Source organism: Manis pentadactyla, chromosome 5 (genome assembly GCF_030020395.1).
Source record: "Manis pentadactyla isolate mManPen7 chromosome 5, mManPen7.hap1, whole genome shotgun sequence".
In the NCBI taxonomy this organism is placed as follows: domain Eukaryota; kingdom Metazoa; phylum Chordata; class Mammalia; order Pholidota; family Manidae; genus Manis; species Manis pentadactyla.
Window position 1 is genome coordinate 82904794 of NC_080023.1, and position 27312 is coordinate 82932105.

A 27312-nucleotide genomic window follows, 5' to 3' on the forward strand; every position below is an offset into this window, starting at 1 on the left:
AGAATGCCAAGTTCCAGACTGACAGGCTCATTCGGCCGACCTTGACGACACTCACCAGACCCTATTTCAGATGCATACTTGTGAGCAGATGCCATTTGGTTCGCCTTTGGAGAGAATCTCAAAGGAAAGGCTTTCACTTTTCACCCTCTACTTTTACTAGTCATCCATCCCCTGGTAAAACTCCTCCTCCCAAAATACACATGCTAATGGTGATCACATCAAACACCCAGTAAGCAATCTAAAAATTATGCTGGTCACACCAAAGGAGAATTTTGCACTGGCAGAGAACAAGGAACCTTTGCCTTTTGCTGTTCTCTGAAGTCACCAAAACCTAGGGCTTGATGGATTTAATCTGGACAGGCCACAGACACTGTGCTCATGTCTGGTCTTTAAACCAACTACCTGAACGGCTCCCTTCTATGAGCTTAAATGAAGGGGAGGAGGGAATCACTTGAAGGAAACTATAGACATACACCTACCTTAGCCCTTAGTCCCAGAGTTATTTTAAGGATTGGAATGCAAAATCATGATACACATGTACAAACCCCCCATGGGTGGCCTGGGGGATGGTTATATTATCAAGGAGGCGTGCAGTGGGGGTGATCTGGAGAGTTCTAGAGGAAAAGCATTAGCCATGCCATGTTTCAGCCAGCGCCTTTGGTACAGCTCATTCTGGCCTATAGGCAGGGTGTCCTCCTGGCATAAGATGAGAGCTCATCTTTCAACCGAGAAACAAAGAAGCAGAGTGTGGTACTTACAAACTTGAGAAGGAAAGTGTTTTCCCGCAGTGCTCCGATGCAGCCTGCGAACCCCAGAATGAACATCACTCCGCCCACCACGAGGAAGAGCCACACCGGGTCAAAGCCGCCGAGGTCAGTGATGGAAGAGATATTGGACAGAACTCCCTGGGGGCAGAAACGAACACACAACAGGGTGCAGGAATGGAGGGGTCAGATTTCTAATGTGAAAGGATTATTGCAATTGTCTTCCCCCCCCCCTCCCAAAAAAAGCTTCAGAGGTAATCTGATTATTAGGCACAATAAATACTCAAGGGATACTGCCAAAAAAATAAATAAAACAAAACACTACTTTCTTTCCAAGGTCTCCAAGGTCTAGACAGGATCATATTCTGGGTAGAACTATATGAAGCAAAGAAATAACCCCAAGAAACTGTCATCAGGCCCCTGTATGGAGAAGATATGATATTCCTTTGCTTTCTATGTCCCCAAATATAAAGTGCAGTCTTGAGTAAAAAGCAGGTGTATAAGAACAACACACCTCCCAACACCCAGGGAGAGGGGCCATCTTTAAGTCCTCAGGACATACACATGCCACACAAGGGCCTCTCTCAAGCCCTTGGAGTTTCACAGGAAACAGTTGGAGCTAGACACCGAACACTAACTAACTCAGCAGCCAGCCCCAGCCACAAGCCCCTAAGAGTTTCCAGGGAAAACTGTGGCTCAGGAGGGTCTCCTGGGAATCCAAGAGTAGGCCCCTATCAGGCTCAGACCCCCGGAAGCCCACTTGGACCGTTGTGCAGATGGCTGGCCTACACTGAGCTCCTGGGGCTATTTCCTACCACCTTTTTTTAAGAATTGAGAACTAAGTGACTTACTCCCTGGCTTTCGACACTTATTCTCCTGCCAACGGAAACCCAATTAATTCATTTCTCCACAAGCAATGCCACTTCTTTACAGCAACAGTTTATCCCTCAACTGCGTTATCACATCAAATACCAACCAGAAATTCTTGGAGATTATGAAATTTTTTCCCTAATATAATGTGAGGCACATATTTACTACTCAATCCTATAGAGGCTGGCCACTTTTATTTTGAAACTCTGGGTATAAGTCTTAAATAAACAATTATCAATATTTTATTTTCTTATGTTATTAAATTTTTTTAAACTCTCAAAATGCCCCCAGATTATCATGGCATAGTTATCCTTAAAGTCTTAATACCAAATAATTTGTTTTCAAAGCACTCCCAACAACCTGGAAGAATATTCATCTGATTCTATACTTGAAGAAAATGGAATCCAGAGAGTTTGGTGACTTGCTGAAGGTCACACAGCTATTGATATTTTAGAACCAGAATAGAACATCTACTTAGGACTTTTTCCTTACCAAGTGGAAGCCATGTACTTGCTTCTCAGCACTTCTCAGTCAGCACTGAGCAACACTTGAGTTTAGGAGTTTTAAGTTATAAACCATTTTAAAATTATAGGAACATTTGGACAAAATATTTGTTAGGTTTTGGGATTTTGGAGGGGGGATAGGGGATATCAACTTAAAAACAATAGACGTTAATAATAAGGCACATATGAGAAAGTACTCTTAAAAGGTACAACTTAAACTTTGCAAAAAAGGCCAAGGGTACAAAACTGGACAGCTCACATGTAAGAGAATGAAGCTGGATTATTGTCTAACCCCGTACACAAAAGTAAATTCGAAATGGATCAGAGACCTGAATGTAAGTCATAAAACCATAAAACTTTTAGTAGAAAACATAGGCAAAAATCTCTTGAATATAAACAAGCAACTTTTTCCTGAACGCATCTCCTCGGGCAAGAGAAACAAAAGCAAAAATGAACAAATGGGACTACATCAAACTAAAAAGCTTCTGTACGGCAAAGGACACCACCAGCAGAACAAAAAGGCATCCTACAGTATGGGAGAATATATCTGTAAATGACATATCTGACAAGGGGTTAACATCCAAAATATATAAAGAAACTCACATGCCTCAACACCCAAAAAGCAAATAACCCAATTAAAAAATGGGCAGAGTATATGAACAGACATTTCTCCAAAGAAGAAATTCAGATGGCCTACAGGCACATGAAAAGATGCTCCACATCGCTAATTATCAGGGAAATGCAAATTAAAACCACAATGAGATATCACCTCACACCAGTAAGGATGGGCAACACTGATAAAACTAAGAACAACAAATGCTGGCGAGGATGCAGAGAAAGGGGAACCCTCCTGCACTGCTGGAGATGAAGAAAAATCTCTTTCACCTGTGCAATATTTGCAACTACTCCCTGAAGAGCAGTCTTACTGACTTCACAGATTAATGAGGAGCTGAGCATAACTGGGCAACATAGATTTTAGACCACAAAAATGATGGGGAGTTGATAGTTCAGCCTTCTGCCATCTTAAATCTAATTGAACTTTTAATTCTGTTCAGCTCAACTGGACAAATGAGTCCAAGCCTGATGAAGAACAATTATAATTAAAGCTTGTGGTTGACAAGAAGCCAGAAGGAAAAAAAGATCTAGATTATATCTAAGTTAAGTCTGCCAAGTGACTTGAATGAGGACGTTCAGATCCATGGTCTAATGTTCAGGAATGCACAAGAACACCACAGGCAGACACCTCATCTTCTGGGAACTAACAGGCTCCTCCTCTTCCCCGGGAACCAGCACCTCCTCCTCCTTGTAAGGATTCCTTCTCCCCCAAGTCCACTCCACGAGTCCCTCAGAGCTGCCAATTCTCATAGGACCCCACTGCCCCAGAAAGAGTGGGGAAGCCTGGGAGTCCCTTCCTCAGATGCCAGGATTGGAACAGACATCTCTCTCTCCTGTGGCTGAAGCTGTAAAATGCCCAACTCCAGAGCCACATGCAATACATTTCTCACCACACAGAAAGTGCAGTGAGAAAGAGGAAGCCTGTACTTAGGAAGAGACACAGAGTAAGAGTAGGGAGGGAAAAATCTGACAGTATTATAATCCCTGGCCTGACCAGGAGTTCTGAGTCACTCCAGCATCCTCAGAATACACCTGGCTTGACTGCAGAAAGGCTGGTTCTATTTGGGTCTGTATTTGCATCTGGGGGACCCACATGACACGACAAGGGCTTTGAATAAACTCTGCTTTAGTGCTGCACATGTAATGTGCACACACAAGCACGTGCACACACACACACGCACATGTACAACTGAAATTCACACTTTATGCTGGGAAGAAGTGTCAGGGGCGAGGTGGGGGGCAGACAAGAGTTGGAGGAAGTACTGGATTTAATACAGTCCCTTTACTCAGCTGGCTGCTCTGTCCAGTCAACACGGCAATGTGCCAGTGTAAAGAGCTCTCCTTTGTGCTGACTATCAGTCCGGCATCATCAATAAAATGAGTTCTGGATAGAACTTTAAGGTGCTTTGTCTATGTCACTGGAAAATAATACTTAGATGATTTAACCTCCAATTCTCCATGTAAATGGAACATTCAGTCCTTGGGTTTAAATACTTTCTAGAATGCAAGCTTGTTGAAATAAATAAATAAATAATGTCACTTGGCTGCTCTCTTCTGTATCCAGAACTACTACTTATGCGAGGCGCACACATGCACAGCCCAGCATCACCATCCCCGGCTAAGTTGTTACCCTTCTACTGTGTGAATCCTGCAGCGAAGCCCTGGGAGTTAAAGATGTCAAGCAGACTGGACTTTATGGATAAAGGCAGAAAATATCATCCTATGAAGCTGAATCTAATTGGACTGAGGATAAATGGATGAGAAGCAGAGCAATTAGCCACCTGCACATATTCCTTTAAGCATTTGTTTGGCCGACATGGAAAGTGGAATTCTGAACTGCAGCAGCAGACACAGAAATGCAAAGAGCCAGAGGCTGAGACCACAGGTCACATGAAAGGTATATACAAATCTATAGACACAAGAATATAGGAGGATTTCCTATATATATGTATTGTTTACTAATATAGTACTAAAATTATATTAATAAAAACCAATATAAATGACCATTTGTAAGAACTTTTCATATTCATACTATATGTTTCTCTGTCTATATTTGTATGCCTCTCAGTCATTTCCTCTACATCTACAACCATTGCTCTAACAGGGGCAAAACAAATTGACCAGACCATAAAGTGCTGCTCTAGAGACAAAACGAATATCAGTCAATTAAAAGAAAAAAGTTGAAAGAAACAAATATATTCAGCAAATTAGCCACTCCACAAATAGGCTTTTGGACAACTAGCTCTTGGCATACCAATTTGGAACCTTTAAGAGATGACCTTCCAGTGACAATAGGTTTCCACTGGGTACTAGACAGTATCCCTTAGAACTTAGCAAGGAGATCATATGTGTCTAAAAAAATAAGACAAATTAATGGAACATGTCAGAGGTACTATCACTGTAACAGAAGAACAGAGAGCCAACAAGCAAAAATGCATCAGTGTTCATCCATCCTGGCAAAAGGGAGACTCTGATACTCCAGGCGCTTAGCCTCTGGAGTACGGCAGAGAGCCTTCCATCCTGCGCAGTACTCAAGCCCCCCTGGAAAGCCTACAGTTCCCCTTGGAATCCTGACACACAGCAAGAGGGGAGCTGGCACGGCTATATGTAGGGCAGAGAGACAGGACACTGCAGTGCAGACACCCTGTCATGAATCCCAGTTCCACCACTTACTACCTGTGTGATCCTGGTATTTACCAAACTTTTCTAAGTCTCAATTTCCACATCAGTGAAATGGGACCCTATGTCATAAGGTTATATTAAGGATGAAGAAAATAATCCAACTAAATATAAATATTATGCCAAATGCTTGGCACATAAGAATTCAGTAAGTTTATCACCATCTTCATCATCATCACTATATTATTAGACCAAGAGGAAAGCACTAGATGCTATAGAAAGACACAGATGGGGTGTCTAACCCAACTGCACTGGAGAGGAATCTATTTACTCTGGTACTTGCCCTGCCAGGCCCCATCTAAGCAAAGCCACGCCCATGTGTGGTGATCATGCCTAATGGAGGTGGCAGGAACTCACTTGCCAATCAGATCGTTTCCTGGGGGACCAGAAATCACTGACACTCAGAGTGAAAGTGGAAGGGAGAACGCATGAATAAGCAAAGACCAGGAGTAGGCAGAAGCCGTGAGTAGGTGGGGGCTGTGATTACACAGAGGTGTTGCAGTAGAGAAAAGGGCAGTGAGAAACCAGTCAATAGCGGGGAGCGTGCGAGCAGTCAGTGGCCATGTCTCCATGATGGTGGTGCCCTGAACCAGGAGCAGGGATGCCCGGATGGCCAAGGAGCTGCCTGGACATGCTGGACACCAAGGATTCACCACTTCTGCACAAGTGCCCAGTTACTGAACCATGTCCTATTCCTGTGTGATCTTGTCATTCATTGGTTTGATAAGCATTATCTCAGTAAGAATGTGAGAAATCAGTCCACCTTCCCTCTGGCCTCCATCAGCTCATCAGCATCTCAGTCATTCAACTATCTCTGGAATTAAGCTTTCCCCCCACGGTTCCACAATGAAGGAATATATTCTGAGTGTAACTGTAACCATTTCTTGTAAGAGGGTTCTACACATGTGCAGAAATGAAAAGCAAACAGAGGTCCAAAAGGGTTTCAAGCCAATAAACCTCAGGAGTGTCTGTGTTTTTTTCTACCACCAGCACAGAGCATCCTCTGTGTGCCACCTGGCAAGCTTAGTTTCTTTTCTCTCAACTCACACAGAAGAGAAATGCAAAAAGAGCATTAATAAGCCCCTAAGGTCTGGGACTCTTCTGATTTGGCATATACAAGCACATTCTTTCCAACTGCTGGATGAGAAACAGAGAGACAGGCATATGGAATGCACACCAAAGCCAAGCCAGATGGACCCCTTTGAGATTTATGAGACAGGGTCCTGATTCAGCCACCCTTCTGTAAACCAGACCCAACTGAGGTGGAACTGGCAGCAGTTTTCCTGGAGTGAACAGGAGAGAAGCATTTCCCTACTTGAAAAAGGATAACAAGATAGGACATCTAAAGACAACGAGCTTCTCAGAGAGTGGTGGTCCTCCAGGGCTGGAGATGCATATTTAAGCAATGTGCATGTAAGACCAAACTGAAGCCCCAGAGAAACTAGCCCCTTAACAATTCATCAAAGAGCCTCAAAGAACACTACAGGGTGAAGCAACTGTGCAAACCCCAAAACACCCATCTGTCTAAGGAACCGCTGTAGAGTTCAGAGAGAGGACTCATACCGAGAAAAAACGGGCCTTCGGTGGGCACTGAGCAGTCCGGGGAGGTATAAGAGCACGGGGCAGCATTACTCAGAGCCAGGCAAGGAGGAATACCAGCTGCTTCAAAGGCACACAGTTTCCCATTTGTTCCTTGTCAGAAAAGGTCCACAGTGAGATTTATGTAACCCTTTCTTATAGATAAAAAAAGGGCCATGAACTGCTTTTGGGGAGGGGAAAGGTTGGGAAAAGCAGTCATCCTTCAGGTCTCCATAAAATCCTGCAATCAAGCAGATGCCTAGGAGGCCAGCTGTGCCACTGGGACACCACTGTCATCGCCCCAGGGTGAGTGACTGCCACATGTAAAAGTGTCACTTTTTGGGAATCCAGTATGTTCCTAGCCACTCCCCAGATATTCTCATATGTATGTGCAAAAGACTGGAGACATAGACAGGGACACATGCAGGGGCACAAGGTCATGTCAGCAGGTGCAGAGACAAAGTGACAGGGCCTGGCCCACCAGGGGTCTATGCCTGAGTGTGACAAGTGGTGACAGGAGACTAAGAGGTTGGCGGGGCAGGGCTGGGTTTGAATCTGAAGTCATTTTGAAGAGAGAAAGGCCCAGGTCATTTGTGCATTTAGAAAGCTCACTCCTGGGGCAGCGGGTGGATGCCATGGAAGCAGCTGGCAGTGTCTGTGCTGAGAGCTGAAACAGGGACCTGAGAGGCACTCTGCTGGACCCCGACCCTATGCCAGGCAGGCTGCCTGGGCCACTTCTCCCTCACAGTAAACCTACCAGGTAGGAATGGCAGGCAACTGACCCAGAGCTGGGGTAACTGGCAAGGTCACTAAGAAAGAAAGTGGCAGAGCAGCAACTGGAGCCCAGGCCACGGGGCCCCACAGCGAGGTTTCAACCACGATGCCCTTCTGTCTGAAAAGAACAAGCAGGAGGCAAGAGGAGTCTTATATCCAATGTAACATCGGACACCTGTTTCTAAAATTTTAAGAAAAATATGTAACATGATGTTAGGATAACATTCTCACCTCAGACTTTACTGATCATTATCTGAAAACCAGAGTGAATAGGAGACAAAGACCTCCCCCCACTCCACACCCCACACCACGGCCAAAAAAGAACTTTCTCTCGGACACCTAAGTGTAATCAAGTGGATAAAAAATGGGGTTGAAGGGAGGACTGCGAGGGAATTGAGATTTCTCTAGAGAAAGTGGCTGCTGTGCACCTCCACCAAGTCCAGGGGCTTTTTACCTTAAACCTAGTGAGGAGTTTCAAGGAGACCATGGGGACACCCAGTGCTTTGAGACACAGTGCTGGGGCCTGGCTCTGCCCAGGAAGGAGCCTGTGGGCTTGAAGTCTGACTGCTTCCCCGGAGAATCAGGAGAGGAAGCGTGGGGGAGAAGAGGAGACCGGAGAAGGCCGAGTCAGAGGAACACCGGCTGAGGAAGACGGCCAGGTCTGAGCACCGTGCCAGGCGGCCACCTAGAATAAAAATATCCTCAAGCTCAGGGGCACCACTAGGGAGATGGACTCAGCGGGGAAGCTTCAGAAAGACCAAGATGTCATCCCCTCCACCATCTGCCAGGCCCGGGAAGCAGAGCCCCACCTGAGTGCCCGGCAGGAAGTGGGCAGAGGGGCAGCTGGGGCTGGGGGACGGCAATAGGCGGGGGCAGGGGCAAGGGCCTCACCTGTCCCTCCACAGGGGCCGAGGCAGGCGCAGCGGGGCGAGGGGGACACTGTAATGCAAAGTTAGGTTTCCCGCCCTGTGTGATAACTGGGCCTGGACGTGTGCTCCGCAGTGAGAGCGGGACTGTGGTATCTGAGAGTGACCACAGTCCCGGAGATTCGGATCCACCTGAATTTCCATTCCTGAAAAATCCCTCTAAATTTAGAGGGACATATGAAAAGAGAAAAACTAACTTTCAGGTGTATTTCATGTGCTTTTTGACTTGCTGATCGCAGCACATCAGATCACCCCTAGGTTCCCCGTACTGAGCAGGAGCTGTTTGCTTTTCCGGTTTTTGGCTACAACAGAGAACTTGAGGGGATTCCTTGGATAGCTGAGGAAGAGAGATGCAGACAAACTTACCTACATTTCGGTCAATAAAATGAAATCTTCAAAGTAGGATTACAGCACCTCAGAAGTGTCCCCTAGAAGTCATTTCAAAGCCAGAGCATACATTCTTCTGCTCAAGTGATCTGAGTGGCCCCTTCTACCTGCTGCCTCCCACCGGCTACGAAACTCCCCCAGAGCTGCTGCTGTCAATCACCTGAACTGCTGAATCTCACTCTCTCGCTTTCCTTCTTGGGAAAACAGGGCTAGTTTTTCTAAGGTGAGACAAGAGGCCACTGGGAGGTTTTGAAGTGAGACTTCCAGTGACAGACTGTGGTCAGGGGAAAGCCTCCAGAGAAAGGAGGATCCTGTCCCCAGGAAAGCCAAGGAGAAAGCAACAGGGCGTGGAGCTCCTCTAACTCCCGAGGCCCTGCCGGGGTCAGGGCCCAGCAGCAACCCTTCCCTGCCTGCCCGCTCCCGACAGAGCCGGCTGGGGAGCGCAACGGAGGACAGGACCCGAGGGGGATGGGGCAGAGGGCCAGACTTCCGGGTGACCTCTCTGGGGCTCAGTCTCCCCACCTCTGTAACTGCAGTGCATCCTCCTCTTACAAGTTGACCCTCGGGGTCCAGAGATCACAGAAGTGAAAATGAAAGCCCTTTGTAAGCAGCTACTTTTTCCTGTGTAGTCTTTTACAATGCATCAAGCTCTTCTGCATATTCTCATTCACTTAGTCACAAACATCTTCAGGGCATCCACGGTGTAGGAGGGACAGTGTTGGAACAGAGCATAAATGGGCAAGAAGACAGGCTCAAGGGGTTTTCAGGCCGGATGAGCCAGACCGTTTGCACGTTCATGCATTAGGGGGCTGGAGGAGAACCTCACACTCACACTGAACACCAATGAGGGCACTCTCCTCCCCTGAAAAGCTGAGTCTCCCCCTCTCCGTCCAAAGCTCCTGCTGGCAGCACCCTCATCGAGACTGTTAGTGATCATCACTCTGCGTCTCCTCCACCCAAAGACTAAGTAACAAGTGTAAACACCGGGCTTAATGGAAAAGGAAAGGTACCCTAATTTTCCACAAAATGAGACAATCATATAGAGATTGCCATTTTTATGGTGGAAATAAATGGTTACTTTCTTTCCTGCCATCCAGAATTGATGCATTTGTTGTTTCTAACATTATACCACTATCAAATCAAACATCAGAAACCACATGTAATTTTCCAAATTCTACCTTGGAAGCTGTACAAACTGTTAATCCAGTATGCTAACTAGAGACCTGAGGCGTCCAGAAACTTCTATAACTGAACCATAAAGGCCACAAAATAGCAAGGGTTTAAAAGAACACTTTCATCATTCATTTGCTCATTCATTCTTTCACAAACAATATTTGTCTAACACCTACTATGTGCCAGGTACTGAAATGTAGCTGTAAACAAAAGTGCCTGCCCTCACAGAGCTTACTTTTTAGTGGGGAGGGATAGCAATAAACTTGTCAGCACATAAGTGGTAAATTCTATGGAAACACACAAGGGAAAAGCATAGCATAATGGGAAGAAAGCGCTGTGGGTGGAGAGAGAATGGCTACTTTGGACAGGCCAAGAAGGCCTGTGTATAAAGCTGACACTTAAACAGACATCAGGAAGTAAAGTGCCAGTGTGCATCTTGGGGGGTCAGCCTATCAGGTAGGAGAGCAAGTGCAAAGGCCCTGGGGTAGGGAATTATGTTTGAGATTTGGAGGCATAGCAAGGTGATGAGTGGGGGCTAGGGATGACATAGTGTGGGAAATAAGGTCCCAGAAGTAACAGGGCACCATATACAACTTTCAGTGAGATGGTAAGCTCACTAGAAAACTTGGAGCAGAGAAGTGACAAGATATGTCTTATATTTTAGAAGGATCACTCTGGCTGCTGCACGGAGATAGACCTAGGTGGGAGTTGGGGTGCAAGAGCAGAGGCGGGGAAACCGCTGAGGGCTTTGCACTAGAGCAGGCAAGGGGTGCTGGCAGCTTAGACCCCTGTGCTGCCAGGGGTAACCGTGGAGGTGCTGAGAAGAAATCAGGTCCTCAATACAGTTTCAAGGCACAGCTTATGGCATTTGCTGATAGACTGAATGTGGTATAAGAAGAAAAGAAAGAACGGTGTCAAGAGTACCCAAGCAAACCAGAGGACAGAGTTGTTTATTGCAACTGGGGAAAGGGGGCTTGAGGCGGGGAATCGGGTATGTTGTTTTGGATTGTTAAGTTTCAGAAGTGGAGAAGGTGGGTAGGCCACTGAGTCTGGAGCTCAGGTGAGCTCAGGAACAAAGGTCTAAACTAGTCATCGGTGACCGACAGCATTCGAAGCCTCAAGCCTGGATGAGCCCTCCTAGAGCATGAGTGAAGACAGAGAAGAGGTGTGAGGGCCAAGCCTGAGGCACCCCACCATTCAGAGGTCAGAGGAGTATGCTGGAATTAGCAAAAGAGTCTGACAAGGCATTGCCTGTGAGGCAGGAAACTGGGAGACTGTGATATCTCGGAAGCCAAGTGAGAAAAGTCTTTCCAGAAGGGAGGAATGATAAACCATGCCTTAGTCCTTGCTGTGCTGATACGGGTTTCTGAGTACCTGGATAAGCAAATGATGTGTCCCAGAACACAGTATGGGTTCAGTAAGAAAGTACCAAGTTAAACTAAGTCCCTGGGCTGGTTAATCAGACATAAAGCAAAGCATATAGTCTATCTACAAAGACAAACTGCAGAAAACCAGTCTGATGTAAGGACAAGTAGATGGATTAGGTGCTGCCTGACTGATGACACCCAAGGGCACACATAAGTGAGCGAGTGTTAACCCCAAAGGCAATTTCTAGTGATATGTCACCAGGCTCTTTCCTTGGCCTGTTAGACATATCAATGGCTTTTATCAGGGATGACTGAACTCAAATGCAACAAGAACAATCTAGGAGGCTTGCGAAAACAGACTGTCCCAGTGTCTACCCTAGACCTACCGAATCAGAATTTCCCCAGGCAGTGCTGGGGCAAGGAGCTAAAGGCAGGTATGAGTGAGAAATGAAACTGAGGGAGGAGGTTGATTGAAATGTACAGCTAAAACCAAGCTGAGTGGAAGGCGGGTGCATTGGACAACAGCTGGGTAAATGTGGAATCTCTCATTTGACTCTGAAAATCAGCCAGACGTGAGGTGGACAGGGTAAACCTAGTTGGATCTGAGACCACCTTAGGACTCTTAGTGATCAACAGTGTGATCTCAAAACTGCACTGATAGCAGAGGAGGGGAGAAGGGATATAATCCAGCCATACCCTCTATGGCCCCTCGAGCACTCTCTCACCGGTACAGAGGACACACTAGAGGGAGGTCAGGGAAGCAAGACCAGCATGGTGAAAAGGCTTCACCCAAAGAGAAGTAGATGTTTAGCCAGGAAACTCAGAAGGAACCAGGCCTCCACCCTGAATACATAGAAGGCCAACACGTAGAAGGGCTTACTCTGTGGGATCCAGGAGGGTAGATCCACAATCAAGGAGTAAAAACCAGTAGGACAGTGATTCTACTTGGGTAGAAGGAAGGTCTTTCCAGCAGTAAGAGTAACTCACAGAGACAGAAGTATGAGTACTTTGCTGTGCAAATGGTTAGACTTACATACACTCCAAATTAGCATTTATTGCAGTGTATTATTCTATGTATATATGTACACATTTTACGCATATGCGCACCATTCCTGGATTGTAAATTCCCTGAGGAATTACATCCCCGGAGTCCAGTACAAGCCCCGTCCCATTGTATGTGCTCAGTAACTGTTACTTGAATGAATGAGTTGAGGATGGCTGGATGTTGTCAGGCCTGTTATAGAGCTGATTCATGCTACATAATTGTTAATGTTCCTTCTAAAACAGCAGATCTATGATTTCTAAAAAACTGCTCATAAACCAGTGTCTTCTGGAGACACAGCCATCCTATGCATCTTCACAGTCGATTTGGAAATTAGACAAAATGAATTATTTAGTTATTATGTCTATTATTCAACTGTAATATGAGCCCTAGGTTTAAAACTCAGCCTAGTTTTAATTAAGTGTCGTGGGTAATAATTTTTGCCTCCATGGTTTCTGTACTCCATATACAAATGTGTAAAACCCATCTAATAAGGAAATCTGGTCTTTCTAATAGAAATCTGGTCCTTCCAGCTGTGACCGAGTTCAAGGATCTACCCTCGGTCTCCTTTCAAGTTAATGTCACACATCTCCCCTGGGGGAGTTTTCCAATCCATGGGCTGTGCTTACTGGCCCGGCCGGCACATGCTGCTCACCAGCCCTGGCCAGCTGTGGTTCACCCTAGAACATTAACCCACCATGGGCCTGGGCCTGCTTAGAAGTTAATCCAAAGTGCTTCAACAGAATGGCCTTCACAGTTACCAAGGAGATCACCGCACGCCACACCCTCCTTCAGAGACCAACTCTCTGGCCCTTGGATCAGATCCTAGAACTCGCCTAAAATTTGAAGCAGCTCCCAAAGCCACCATTTTATCCTTACCCCCATGCAGAAGTGGACATACTATAGTCATGCATCCAGGAGAGGGAAACACGTCTCCAGGAAACACTAACTACACCAGGCGCTGTCTTGGGGGCCATCTCATGCAATCCTTATAGTTCTAGGCAGTGACAGTGTTCCCAGTGCACAGAAGAGGGAAGGGCATCTCAGAGAAGGTAACAAGTCGCCCGAAGTCACCCAGATGATATGTGGAGGAGCCAGTATTTGAACTCAGGCCTGTTCAGCCCCAAAGCTATGTACTTTTTTCCACACAGCAACAAGAGTGGTCTTAAAGCCAAAGCCAGATCAGGACACTCCCTTATCAAAATGCCCTGGTGACTTCCTCTTCTCCAGACTCCTACAGAACCCGGCCTGCTCTGTCTCTGCCTGCCTCTCTTGCCACATCTCCTTCTTCTTCCTCCTTTGCTCTCTCCCTTCTAGTCCTACTGGTTTTCTTCCTGTTCCTCGGAATCACCAAGCCCCCGACTCAGAGCCACCACACTCTCAATTCCCTCTGCCTGGAATGCTGTTCTCTAAGCGCTCTGCAGATCCCTCTTACCTCATCCAGGTCTCTGCTCCAATGCCACCCCCTAAGGTGGGGGCCATTCCCAACGACTCTGCCTAAAAAAGACCCCTTCCCCCACCACTCTAGCACTTACCCTACACCCTATATTTCTCCACAGCACTCACCAGGACCTAAACACATGCATCTTGATAGTTAACCGCTTACTGTCAGAGCCCCCGCTAGATGTCAGCTCCACAGGGGCAATGTGAGCACTGGGTCTCACATGCAGGGCTCAGACCCATGGCCATGTGCAGCAAATAGAGGTGCTGCATGTCCTTTTCCCTCTGCTACCTGCACCTGGCCCCAGCTCACAGATTCAGCTACACAGGAGCTGAGTTACTTCAGCTCTCCAGAGAAACTCCATTTACCGAGAGTGGCCCTGACAGCCGAAACTTGCTATTTCATCCTGAGAGACCATATCACTCCCTTGCTCTGATATTTGTGTGACACTCCCACTTTAAGAAATCTTATGATTTTTATCAGAGAAGAGACATTTGAAGCAACTGATGAAACAAAAAGAGAATTATATTTCACAAAGAGAAAAAAGTATCTTCAAGATGACCAATGGTCTGCTTACTGTTAGAATAGACAATTAGTTCATTTAATGCCTTCCAGCATGTTTGCAAAGCATATAGAAATGCACTCAGATTAAAGGACAGTTATAAAAAGCTGTGTTATCTGGCACTGAACCTACCAATGGGCTTCTAAATGTGGAATTTGTGAGATTCCACCAATACGAATCTCTAAATTTATAAGGGGATTGAGGCAGAAACTAATCATAATTCAAAAGAAGACCAGTATTCAACAGAAAGTTTCTTGAGATAAAATCATCTCTGTTTTGAGAACTTAATTTGTCTCCCTTCATATATAATCACCACCCTACCTCGTAATGTTGCTGGAAGGTGGTTCATTTTCTGTAACATTCTACATTCTGTAGAAGCATTTTGTAAATAAACTGAGGGTGGTTCAATTTCCAAATTCAGGGTTTATTTTTACTTGATGCCATCTATCTGAATATCGTTTTAGTTGTGGAAATTCCCACTAGCATCTGAGGGGCTTTTGTTTGCTGGCCTTAATTTTTCTTGCCTTTCTTAATACATAATCACACTTCAAAGAAATGCCTGGCTTCAGGCTGTGGCCAAACTCAAAGGATGAAATACCAAAGAGATAAGAGAATGGTCTTCTGGGAAAATTTAAGCTAACTTCTTAGTTTCCAAATTTGACCCAATCCATATACTCTCCCTTCACTCTTACAAGGTGGGAGATAACAAACCTTTACTATGGAGCCAAATACCAGGATAGATAAAATCCTGCCAACAATTTCATTTCCAAAGAAGGAAGAAAAAAGGAGTATGTATTCATTTTTAAATTCCAGGGCTTAACCTCAGTAGGGATGTTATAGAGAAAACATTAAAAGGTGTGGATGGGAAGTAAAGTGGGGCGGTGGACACAGGGTGGTGGGGTGTGAGCGTGTGGCCTAGAGAGCAGCCACCCAGAACACTGCAGGGTCACCGTGACCTACAGTGTGCTACTTCACAGTTCTAGATTTTTTCCTTTCACTATACTGTATTTGATCATAAATTTTGGATATTCCTAAATACTTGGAATCAGCAGACAAGTACTCACATTCTTTAATATCAATGTTAAGTTTATCTGTTATTCAGACATGAACCATACCCAGCTTCCTTCGAGAAACATGCTAACAGCTCATCAAGTAACATTCACACTAAAAAAATAATCTTTATGGCTTGAGTAAGCTTCCAAAGGGTTAACAATAAATAAAAGAGAAAAAAGGCTACAAGTAGTACAGTGATATTTATAAGCATTACTGAATTCTTAGGTCAGAGTGAGGCAATGTTCCATGGGAACATGTATCTCTGGCTAACTGATAAAATTCCAATACACATTCTCTGTTGAGCACATGTATTGTTACTTTTGTAATTACTTTGATATAGTGACCAATTTAGGCCTCACATCTAAAGAGTTTTTGAAACATGACTATGTTCCAAGAAATGCTTTCTTTTGTTAAAGAACCACGTTTCTTTGTACTCTACAGTTATAAAAGGAAACAACATACAACATGTAGGTTCTAACAATGAAATTGTGTGCATTTTCATGAGATTCAACTCACTTTTTCATTCCATGCCCACAGTCCAATTCCAAGAAATGCGATTCCCAAAAACTGAAAGAAAGGAAAAGCAGTGTAAGTGTAAGGGTAAACGCCTCATTTCTACTGACACAAATACAAATAGAAAAGTTTTCAATCAATTCTTTTGTCACTTTTACCTGGCTGATAAAAATACTTTTCTCTAAAATCTGAGTAACAATCTCTAACAGGAAAAGAAATACTACAATAACCTGGATTAAAATTATTACAAGGTGGGGTAAAGAAAACATGGTATATATATATATACACACACACACACACACACACACACACACACACACATATACATATATATATACACACACATACACACACACACACACCACTGTGGAATATTATTCAATCTTAGAAAAGAAGGAAATCTGGTCATTTGCAACATGGATGAACCTGGAGGGATGATGCTAAGGGAAATAAGCCAGACAGAGAAGATAAACACCACACGTATCACACCACTTACATGTCAACCTTAATAATTAAGTAAGTAGAACTCAAACAAACAGAGAGTAGAAAAGTGGTTGTTGGGGTTGGAAGGGTGGAGCAAATAGGGAGAGGGTGGTTTTAAAAGAGTACAACCTTTCAACCATAAGATGACTGAGGCCTGAAGATCTAATGACAGTCGGCCCTTGAACATCACAAGTTTGAAGTGAGTGGGTCCACTTACATGTGAACAAATATACGGGAAAAATTTTTGGAGATTTGTAAAAACATGGAAAGACATTTTCTTTTTTCTAGCTTACTTTATTGTAAGACTACTATCTACAATACATGTAACATAAAAAAAGTATGTTCTAATCAACTGTTCAGATTATCAGTATGGCTTCTGATCAACAGTAGGCTATTAGTAAGTTTGTGGGGAGTCAAAAGTTTTACACAGATTTTTTGACTGCCTGTGGGGGGATCAGGATTCCTTAACCCCCATATTGTCCAAGGGTCAGCTGTTTAACACAGTGACTATAGCTGGTAATGCTGTGAAATTTGCTTAAGAGAGAATTTAAATGTTCTCACCAAAAAAAGGTAGTTATGTGAGGTGATAGATGTGTTGATAACTTGAGGGTGGGGAACCCCTTCACAGTGTCTATCAAATCATCATGCAGTATATTCAGATTATGAAGACTAATAGTAAGGTAGGAGCTTGGTAAAATCAGTGACATCAATAGTATTTAATGCTGCCTTTAGGACAGGAGAGGAAACAGTCCGTGCCCCCATAAGCCCAGAGTTCACTAGAAAACGGGTAACCAGGGGAATGAACTGAGAAACAGGCCAGCTCAGGGAGGGCCCGTGGAAGCCCCAGTGTGTCAACAAGCTCTTTGTCAATCCTTCCAAAACCTGAATCTTACCAAGTCCAAAGAGACCTAAAGGAAGTTCCTGAGGCTTCTTTTTTCAGAAAAACCTAAATACTCCTCTAGGAGTTGAACAGGCTTCCACAACTTGGCTTGCTCTCAACTCAGGGAGTGCTAGAGCTTCACAGGGCACACAAAGAACATGAGTTTGAGTTAAAGAACCCAGCACAAAGGAGCCTCTCATAATGAACTTCGTACCTCACAGTGCTCCCAATGGCTGCACTGAGTTTGGGGGAGCAGCTGGGGACCAGAGGGACGGACGCCCCTTCTCAGTTAGTTTTCACTGTATTCCATCTGCTCACACATATGCATTTCCTTCCCACATTTTAACATCTCTGAAATTGGGATTCTTTCATAATGTTTTCTGTCCTTGATTGCACATGTGTCTTATAATCAGGGTGTCACAGGTCTGATGACCATTGTGCAGGCTGTCTGCCTGTGAAGAGCTCAGTGATCAGGCCTGGGTGTAACTAGCCATGAGGAAAGACACGTCTTATTCCTCATCTTTATTATCAATAGTAACCCTGACTTTCCTTTCCAAACACTGAAAAGAGAGTGGGCAGGTTGATGAGCAGTTTCAGTCTGATGGCAGCAGTGCACACTGTTTATTTTACTAACATCTTGATTAAGTGAAATGTCAGGAAAGCTGCCCAGTGAGAGGAGTGTGCAGGGAAAGCAGAATGAGGTGGTTTATCTTTCAGTTTCAGGGAAATCTGAGACCTGTCCACCTGGTGAGGTTTTCCACTGTTTGCAGGGGGAGTTGTGCACGCTTTATAGGCATCAGCTAATAAATCCCAAAGGGGCTGGGAAAACAGCAGGAGTAGAGGGAAAAGGGGGACTGAGAAAACACAGATGATTGACTGCCCTGAAAATGGGGTGATGTTTTGAAAAGCAGAACTTCCCAAATCTCCCACAGTTATCTGACACTAGAAATATTGTACACAGAGCATTCGGAGCCCTGACACAGAAAAGTGTCAGTAAGTGATTGATTTGGCAAACACCGGAGACCCCTTTTTCCCTACTTTTCCTCTTACAGGTTTTTAAAATGTTTAGAAAGATATCTTGTCTTCAAGATCGCAGCAGAAAACGGTGGTCAGCAACTCTACCACCCAGGTCAGAGGTCTATTTCTCTGTTTCCCAGTCAAACCAACAAATGAGCCAATCCCCCAAACAACTCACAGGTCCTTGCTAAAAAATAAAAGTAATTCAGTATGTTACTTCCCTGTTCATAGGTCCTGGGCACAACAGGGTAACAAATGATAAGTGTGTACACAGGATTCCATCCGACAGAGAAATCAGAGCACTTGACTTCACACATATTGACATCAAACTCATCCCAGAGAAACACCTGATTTCTAATGCTAATACCTCTCATGGACAGATGCTTGCTCATCTTCCCAAGGCAGTGTTTAGCCCCAGTGTCCCCACAGCAGTGGGGGGATGTTGCGGCAGCAGCCCTGGCAGCCAGGGAAGGCCCTGCCCAATCACCAATGCTCATTTCTCATTGTCACCTGCTAGGCGCTGTGCCTAGTGATCTGTATGCAGTGCCTCTCTCAAGCATCACAAAAATTTAATTCTGAAATAGGCACCATTATTAACCCCATTTTAAGAAAGAAAAAAATGAGGCTTACACAGCTTAATTTACTCAGAGGCATCCAGCTTCTGAGTGAAGGAGAGGAGGTTTGAACCCGAGGGAGTCCACCATCACAGCACGTGTCCTTACCAGTCCTGATAAAGTCCCGTTCTCCCTCATGGGACAGAAAGTTGAGGCATTAGGTTAGAAGTATATGCGATATGACAGGGACAGCACAGCTCTTCCAGCAAGTGTTGAAGAGGTAAAAAGATGGAAATCTCTCCCCCACGAAAGAACTGTTGCAGAACAGCAATTCCCCACGCTGGTGTCAGCAGTGGCGTGAAGCAGAGCAGGTAAAGTCAATGATGGTTCAACTTTCTCCTCCTCATAGAGTTCTCCTCCCTTCTGGGAAGACTTTGAAAACTCTTTTTCTCTCACAGATCATATAAACATGCTGGAAACCAATGGTTCTCCACTAAGAGGAGAAAGAAAAAAAACAGAATTTAAAGAAGACTCACAATTTCCTTTAGAATCTTGCTCCAATGTTTCCTGTTTAAACTGTGACTTTCCAAACAAGTTTTAAGAATTTGGAGAAAGAACACTGGATTTGAAGTCAAGGAACACACTCAATACCTAAGCAAGCAAGTGGTACAGGGCCAGGGCCTCCACGCACACATACCTTCTGGGCTACATCACTAGCAAATATCCTCCCAGTTACTCTCAGCCCATGTGTTTTATTTTAAAGTCAAGTCGTCCCAGCTTTGAATAATTAAACAGAGAAGAGCAAAAAAAAAAAAACAGAGACATCACGCAGCACTCGAGGTGCACGGCGTGTCCCCTTCCCCACATCCCCACGAAGAGAGAACATAAACCACCAGACCGGCCTCATTCTGAGACCCAGAGGCCAGCTTGCAGCAATGGCCAAGAACACTGAAGTCAACCCTTTATTCCTTTGAAACAAATAAAAACAGACCTGAGGCATCGTCCCACATGGCTGTATATGCAAACAGCTAGTACCAATGTTTGTCCCACCCAGCTTTTGATGTTTTAAAATAAATAACAATTTTGCCAATATTTGTTGAATGCTAAGTATGAACTGGGTACTGAGTTTTACATGAATGAGCTGAACCAGCACTGCCCAATATGGCAGCCACAAGCTGCTGAGCATATGAAATGTGGCTAGTTCAGCCTGAGATGTGCTAGCAAGTGCTACATGCGCACTGGATTCTCAAGACCTACCCTGAATAAAAATCTAAGATATTCCATTAATAGTTGTTTTATTATTGGTTGCATGCTGAAATGATAATACTTTGGATATACTGGGTTAAATAAGATACATTATTAAAATTTAATTCACTTGTTTCATTTTACTTTTTTAAATACAGTCATGGGAACACTTAATTATATATGCAGCTCACCCTGTATTACTAATGGACAAACTGGCCTACATTGTCCCACACAGTAGGCCCTGTGTTTCCCCTCTCACAGATAAGGAAACTTGCTAGAAACCCTAAGTCTCCCAAGAGCCCACAGGTGCCTAAGCTGGCTGGTTCCGGATATCTGACCCCTCAGCCCAAGCTCAAACCATTTTAATACTTTCCTAATGTACATAAAATGTTCATCCAGCCAAATAAGGGATGGAGAATTATACTGAACCTCTTGTCCCAGGGCTCAAAATGTTCCTTTGATTTCCTGGTGTTCAAGGCAAAGAAAGGTATGTTTTCCTCACTGGAAGTGAGACTGGCACTAGGTGGAAACAGGGGCATATAGATGGGAGCCTGCCAGGCTTAGCAAAACCAGAGCCAGCAGAGCTGACCCTCAGGAGAAGCTGGAGAGGAAAACAGCCCGAGGACATCCCCGTGTGGCTGGACACTAGGAAGTGCTTATGTGCTTCTGCCACATGGGGCACATCTGCCCACTTTTCTCTGAGACCTAGGAAAGGTAGACCTGTCCCTTTACCTACTGTTTTCATCCTCAGTGAGCCTTCAATGTCTTTGAAATGGATGAGTGCTCCATTCTAGCTGACACAGAAAAGAATTCTTTCCATTCATCCATGCATCTGCAATCTTCAAACAATCTTGAGTTCGTACTTGTACTAGGCACTACTTTTCTCTTGTGATAAATGAAAATAAGAGAACAGCAACAGTTTCTGATCCAGTTAGCTTACAGTCCAGTAAAAGAGAGTGATTTTAATCAAATAAAGCAAAAAAGACAAAACTGCCTTTAGATGGAGCTATAAAGGAAAAAAAAATAAGGCTGATACAGACTGTAAGACAGGATTTGACCTGGACAGCAGGCTAGGAAGGCTTCTCCAAATAAGGGCTGAATGACCTGGGGTTTGAAAGATGAAAAGACATTAACTGGCAAAGGAAAGAAGGAACACTGTTTTAGGCAGAGGAGGAGAATGTGCAAAGGCCCTGTGGTCAGAGAAACAGAGCAAGTAAAAAGGTGATTGGTTTGGCTGATGCACAAAGGATGGGGCGAGGGTCAGGTATGGCAGGTTTGCAATTAGAGGGGCAGGCATGGACCAGCCCCTGCAGGGCCCTGCAAGCCACATTATGGAATTCTGCCATTACCCTAAGAGCAATGGGAAGCCATTTAAGGACAATCTGGTGTAGTGGGCTGGGGTGCAGTGAGGAGATGGGCCTTTATCAGATTTGGTCTTTGGAAAAACAATGTCCTATGCTGCAGGAAAAATTAGAGAGAGTCCAGAGTGGACACATAGGGATTAGAAGGAGGCAGCTTTGGTCATGCAGACAAGATCTGATTGTGTCATGGACAGAAATGTGATGAAATAGATGAAATTGAGGCTACTTAGAAGTAAAACTGACATTTCCAATGGTGACTGGATATGGTGATGGGGGACATAGTGCACAAGGGTGAAGGAGAGAGAGAAAGAGACGTTAAGAACAATGTCTGTGTTTCTGGCATCTTCTACATGGAGACAGTTGCTCTTCAAACTCCATCTTATGTTCTCTCCAACAGAAGGAACTCTGGGGTGCCAACTGTGTAACTGGCTTGAGATCTAGTGGCATTTCTGAAGGACAGCTTTATTTTATGGGCATTTTGGCAGCTATGTGAATTCTCTCTGAAGCAAATTTCAGCTTGTGTATTTTTGAAAAATAAGTTGTTTAAACTCTACATACCTGTCTACCACCCCCTGCTACTTCTATTCATAAAAGGAGGCAGTTATATATGGGTCTACATTAAAGTTCACAGCTACCTCTTAAATGGACATTTTCAATCCTCTGCTTAAAAAATAACAATTACATCAAAGGCATGTACCCAGCATTCTGCAATGAGACTCAAAATAACAATGTGGCAAGGTAAACAGGACAGGGGACAATAAAAATCTGGTCAATCTGCTCACCTCAACTGGAGCCTCAATAATATTATCATAAATAACAATGGAAGGAATTGTTGTTCCTTCATCATTCTGATGAAGTTATTTTAAAAACTGTTAAGCACTGCCTGAATAAACAGGAGAGATTTGTTGAAAACATTTGGCACAGAAGACAGGAAAGAGAGAGTGCCATTAGGAAAGACGTATCTTCCTGAAACTGCAAACGTACTTTCTATCAGATATTTTCTGACACTTGAGCGTGACCAGCACTCCTGCTCTGGCAGGGTGGGTGAGGTGCCGCGGTCCACACGAGCATGCTGAAGACTTATGTTAACAACATACACATTGTCTTTACAGAGTGGGGCTGGTTTCAGGAATAAAAGCCTTTGGGCATAATTCTTGCCATGTCAAAGCAGTAAGCCTGGGCTGGTGGAAAATTCAATACACAGAAAGTCAATCCCAATTTTGCCACTGGGTCCCCATGTCCCAGTTTGTACACTCACACTGTCTGGAATCCTCACAAGAAGATGGCGTGACAGATAAAGCTCCAGCTCATAAACAGGACATTCCCCATTTGAGGCAGGTCCACCTCTCTCACTTTACTTTGCCCTTCATGAGAGATTAAGCCGCCTCCATGTGGCCTGAACACAAGCAGCCTGCAGACCCCAGGCTCCAGTGCTCTGTGGTTCGCAGACCCCAGGGAAGGCTCTTCATTCACCCAACACATATTTACTGAGCATCTACTATGTGCCAGGCATTTCTCCAGGGACTTTGGATAAAATGGGAAATGTAGCAGACTGTTTCTGCTATTATGGGGCTAAGATCCTAGTTAGGGTGTGTGGAGGGAAAGGCAATAAAATGAAATAGAAATGAGATGGGAGCATGGGATTTTAGAAGGTCAGAAGCACTGTGGGAACGGAGAGCAGTGCAAGAAGACCGAAAGGCAGCACAAGGTAGAGAAAGCCGCTGCAGCAGTGACAGAGCGGCCAAGGCAGGTCTCCATTAACAAAGTCACATGAAAGCAAAACCGCGGAGATGGAGGAGTTGGCTGGCAGATACTGGGGGAACAGTGTCCCGGGTTAGGGAGCAGCCTGGCGCAGGCCCAAAGGCAAAGGCGTGCGCGCGCTGGAGGAACAGCTGCCGAGCCCCGGCGCCCAGGCCGCGGGTAACGGAGCCAGGCTAGGCTGGGCCGGGCTCAGAAGGGCTATAGTTCTCCTCAGAGAGAAAAAGCATCACTGGAGAGTTTCCAACTTCCTAGAACCCCGTGGTCCTCATTTATCAAATGGAGATGATATGGGCCGCTAAGAAAATGCACCAAACAGCCGTCCACTCATGTGATAATACAAGGAAAGGCTGAGGTTCAAGGAGCATGCCAGGCCACGGTAGTCACTACTCAGCCCTGCATAACTCGCCCCTCCCTGCCCCCAAGCATTTCGCAGCCTGTGGCCTCTCCCCAGACCTACAATGGGTCAGTATGAAACCCTGCTTCAAGCCCTGCCTCTCCCGAGCAGGACAAAACATCCTGTTCACAGTGCTCAGAGGCCTCCCTCTTCTGAACGTCTGCACCACTAGGTGGATGTACCCTTATGGCATTCACACACACACACACACACACACACCAGGGACTGGGGTGAAGTGATGTGCCCTGTGCTCAGACAGGGCAGCCATGGAGCCTCTTAACCAGGGAGCATGTGCCCGTTTAAGGGCACAGCAGCACCTCCCCTCTAATTCATCATCTGCCTCCCCTGATACCAGCTTGAGGATCCTTCCAGGAATAGGGGAGGAAAGTATTTCTGTACATTTGAAAGAATGTACAACTGTAGTCAGGATACAGAGATCATATTTAATTTTGTATCTTTCCTATTTCTTATTTTAGCAATCTGGTTCAGGAATCCTGGGTGTGATTGGCCCCAGATTGCAAAAATCTACTTATTTTGAAATCCCACATTAAAATAAGGTTCTTCCCATCTTCTTGAAGCACCATCTCTGCCCCTGACATCTTTCCCTGTCTTGCATCATATTCTTTATAAATGAGTTCTGGTCTCATTATACCCATTTTTTTAAATACAATACTTTTGGAAGAACGTGGGATACAAATCATAATCAAAATTGATTGGAGTAGCTTTTCAATCTATACCCCCTTTTTTGAAAACTTGTCCTGACCCTCAAAGGTGGACCCTGCAGCCTGTTTGTGAAGGAGGCTCCACACCCACCCTACCCTCCTCTCTAGACTGATGAGTTGACCAAGGGACATGTGACTCAAGAAGAGCCATTCCACTAAATACTCAGCTGACACAGTCTCTCTTCCCCAGGAATCAGATATTGGGCATGGTGCTTTTTGTCAGCCTTAGCCTCCATTCTGCTAGAACAGACCAGGGTGCATGAGAGAACATGCAGGTGTAGAAAGCAGGAGAGAGAGACAAAGGGTAGCTTCCATTCCTGACCTCCCTCCACTGCACTTCCCAATTCTGGGTTCCCTACAATGCCCCAAGGTCTCTATCATATGTTGCCCCCTCCCATCATAGCTCAAGTTACTTCAGGGGCTTTCTGTTGCCTGCAATCAAGAGGGTCCTACAACATAAATAAGAGACCAGATTCATTTCCTCCATGCCTCATTCTGTACCAAGCTCACATTAGCAATAAAGCATGTAGAACAGACATGAGCATGGATGGTGCTTTAGAGATTCTTTGATCTGGCAGAAGGCATTGTTCCTATTTAAAAAACTAAGTAGAAACTCTAGTGGTCCTGATTTACTGGGTAAGCTTGTTATCTGCTGTGAGTATAAATAATTCAGCTACACTTCTACCTGAAGAAAAGAGCTGCCCTCTGCCTGCCTGTTGAATTCTGAAAGCACAATGATCCAGCTAGAACCCAAGAAAAGGCTCCCAAAGCGAAGCCACATGCAGAGCCAGGGAAAGAGGTGAGGTGGCACAGGAGAGGAGCTGCTCCAGTGGCTCCCAAGCATCGTGGACCCATTCTCTCTCCTGTTTTCCCAGAGAGGATAGAGAACTCTTTGCCTCTGAAGTTGGACTACACCAGGAGGAGGCCAGAGTGCCTCTTGAAGAAATGTCTACAGTCCAGGGACAATCTTGTTTGGAAATTCCTTTGTTTAAGCATGGAGCTTAACATTTTGGCAAGAACTCATATTCTGAGCTGGTAAAGGAAAGAAGAGGGGAAGGCCAGGCAGGCTATAAAACCCATGTTCTTGGAAATCATGCAAGTGACGCAGGCACAGAGAAAGGAATGTGAGGGATAAAGCTATGCAATCTTGGATGGAAAGATGGAGGCTGCAAGGTCACAGCCCACCAATGTTTGTCTGAGAAAAAGCCAGGCTTACACTGCCTCAGCTATTCCACCCGTAACTCTGATTAGATAAAAGCAAGGCCAAGAACAGACCAGAGAGATGTTCTGAAGGTAAGGAGGACTGACACATAACTCAAGTATTTCAAGCCACAGGCAAGAGAAGCAAGTTATCTACAGACATCCATCAGCCTTTGTGGGAATAAGCTCCTGCTGTCTGCATTAAACAGCCAAGCAGCGCAGCTCCAGCTAATGGCTGCTTTGAACAGTTAATACTCTCAGATGTGTACTGTTTTTGTGTTGAAACATATTTTTTTTAAGAAAAATCTTAGGCAAGATGTAAAGGTTAATGTAAATAGAAATTAAGACAGAATTACTCTTTTTCAAAGCACAAATAGGATTGTGTAGTTCATTAAGAATCTCCACTGTATACTGGGTACTGTGCTAGGTGCCAGGGACAGAAAGGGGAAATATGTAACCAATGATCTCTTTTCTTAAAAGGACTAATTGTTGAGAGGAAGCGGGTGGGAAACAAAGAAGTAAAACTACAACTCAGGCACAGGGAACGGAGCCTTCTCCAAGATGTGCTGCCATTGAAACCCAGAGGTGCGTCTTGGGGATCACTGTGGGGTCAGAGGAAGCTTCCCAGGAAGTGACACTTGAACTGTGTTTTAAAGGGAAGGACTGCAGAAGACCATCTCCTGCAGAGGACGTAGCTCATGCAGAAGGATCAAAGCTGGAAACAGCAGGTCCCTCAGGAGCCCAGAAGGGCTTCCAAGGCTGGAGCAGAGAGAGCTGAGCCAGGCCGGGACCCCAGCAAGTAGTGCTACTGGTGGTGGAGGTCCTATGCCAACAGCAGCACCCAGGAACTTGTTAGAAAAGCAAATTCCCAGGCAGCTCCTGACCCACCGAATCAAAAACTCTGGGTGGGTCCAGCAAGCCCCGTCTTAATACCCTCCAGGTAATTGTGAAACCTGGCAAAGTTTCAGAAACCCTGGGCTAAAGGTCAGTAAGCATGGGCTCTACCACTGCTTGTGTCATGGGGGCCAAAGCTCCACCCAGCTACCTGAAGCCAGCCAGGGACTTTGGCAGAAAAGGGAGAGGATCAGGCTGCACTTTATAGAGAAATCCCTCCAGCACGGCACAGATAACGAAGTGAAGGGAGGGAAGCAGGGCTGCAGGCAGTGAGACGAGCTGGTCGCAACACAGCACCCAGTATACAGAGACGAGCTGAAGGCTATTACAATACTCCTGGTTGCAACGACACCAGGCCCAAAAAAGGCAGAGGCAGTGGCAAAAGGAAGACGCAAGAGGAGAGCAAGGAGGGGAGGGGATGCTTGGGGACTTGGAGACAGGAAGCAGAGGGTATAAGGCTAAGACCGTGGTGCCTTGAACCAGAATGCTTGGGTTTGAATCCTAAATATATGACCAAAAGCCAGTCGCTTAACCTCCCTATTCCTCAGTTTCTA

General features: G+C 45.2%; 1 protein-coding gene across 2 annotated transcripts in view; it reads right to left on the reverse strand.

The window, feature by feature from the left end:
• Positions 1-27312, reverse strand: part of TSPAN5 (tetraspanin 5) — a 160198-nt gene that overhangs the window by 12286 nt on the left and 120600 nt on the right. The window contains exons 2-3 of one of the 2 annotated variants that reach the window (XM_036914064.2): positions 16251-16301; positions 759-905 (exon numbers count right to left, since the gene is read on the reverse strand). In XM_036914064.2, the coding sequence (XP_036769959.1) occupies positions 759-905; positions 16251-16301 (198 nt within the window). Of the gene's footprint in view, positions 1-758; positions 906-16249; positions 16302-27312 lie in introns of those variants that run through there. The other variant, XR_008997806.1, reaches the window with a different exon arrangement.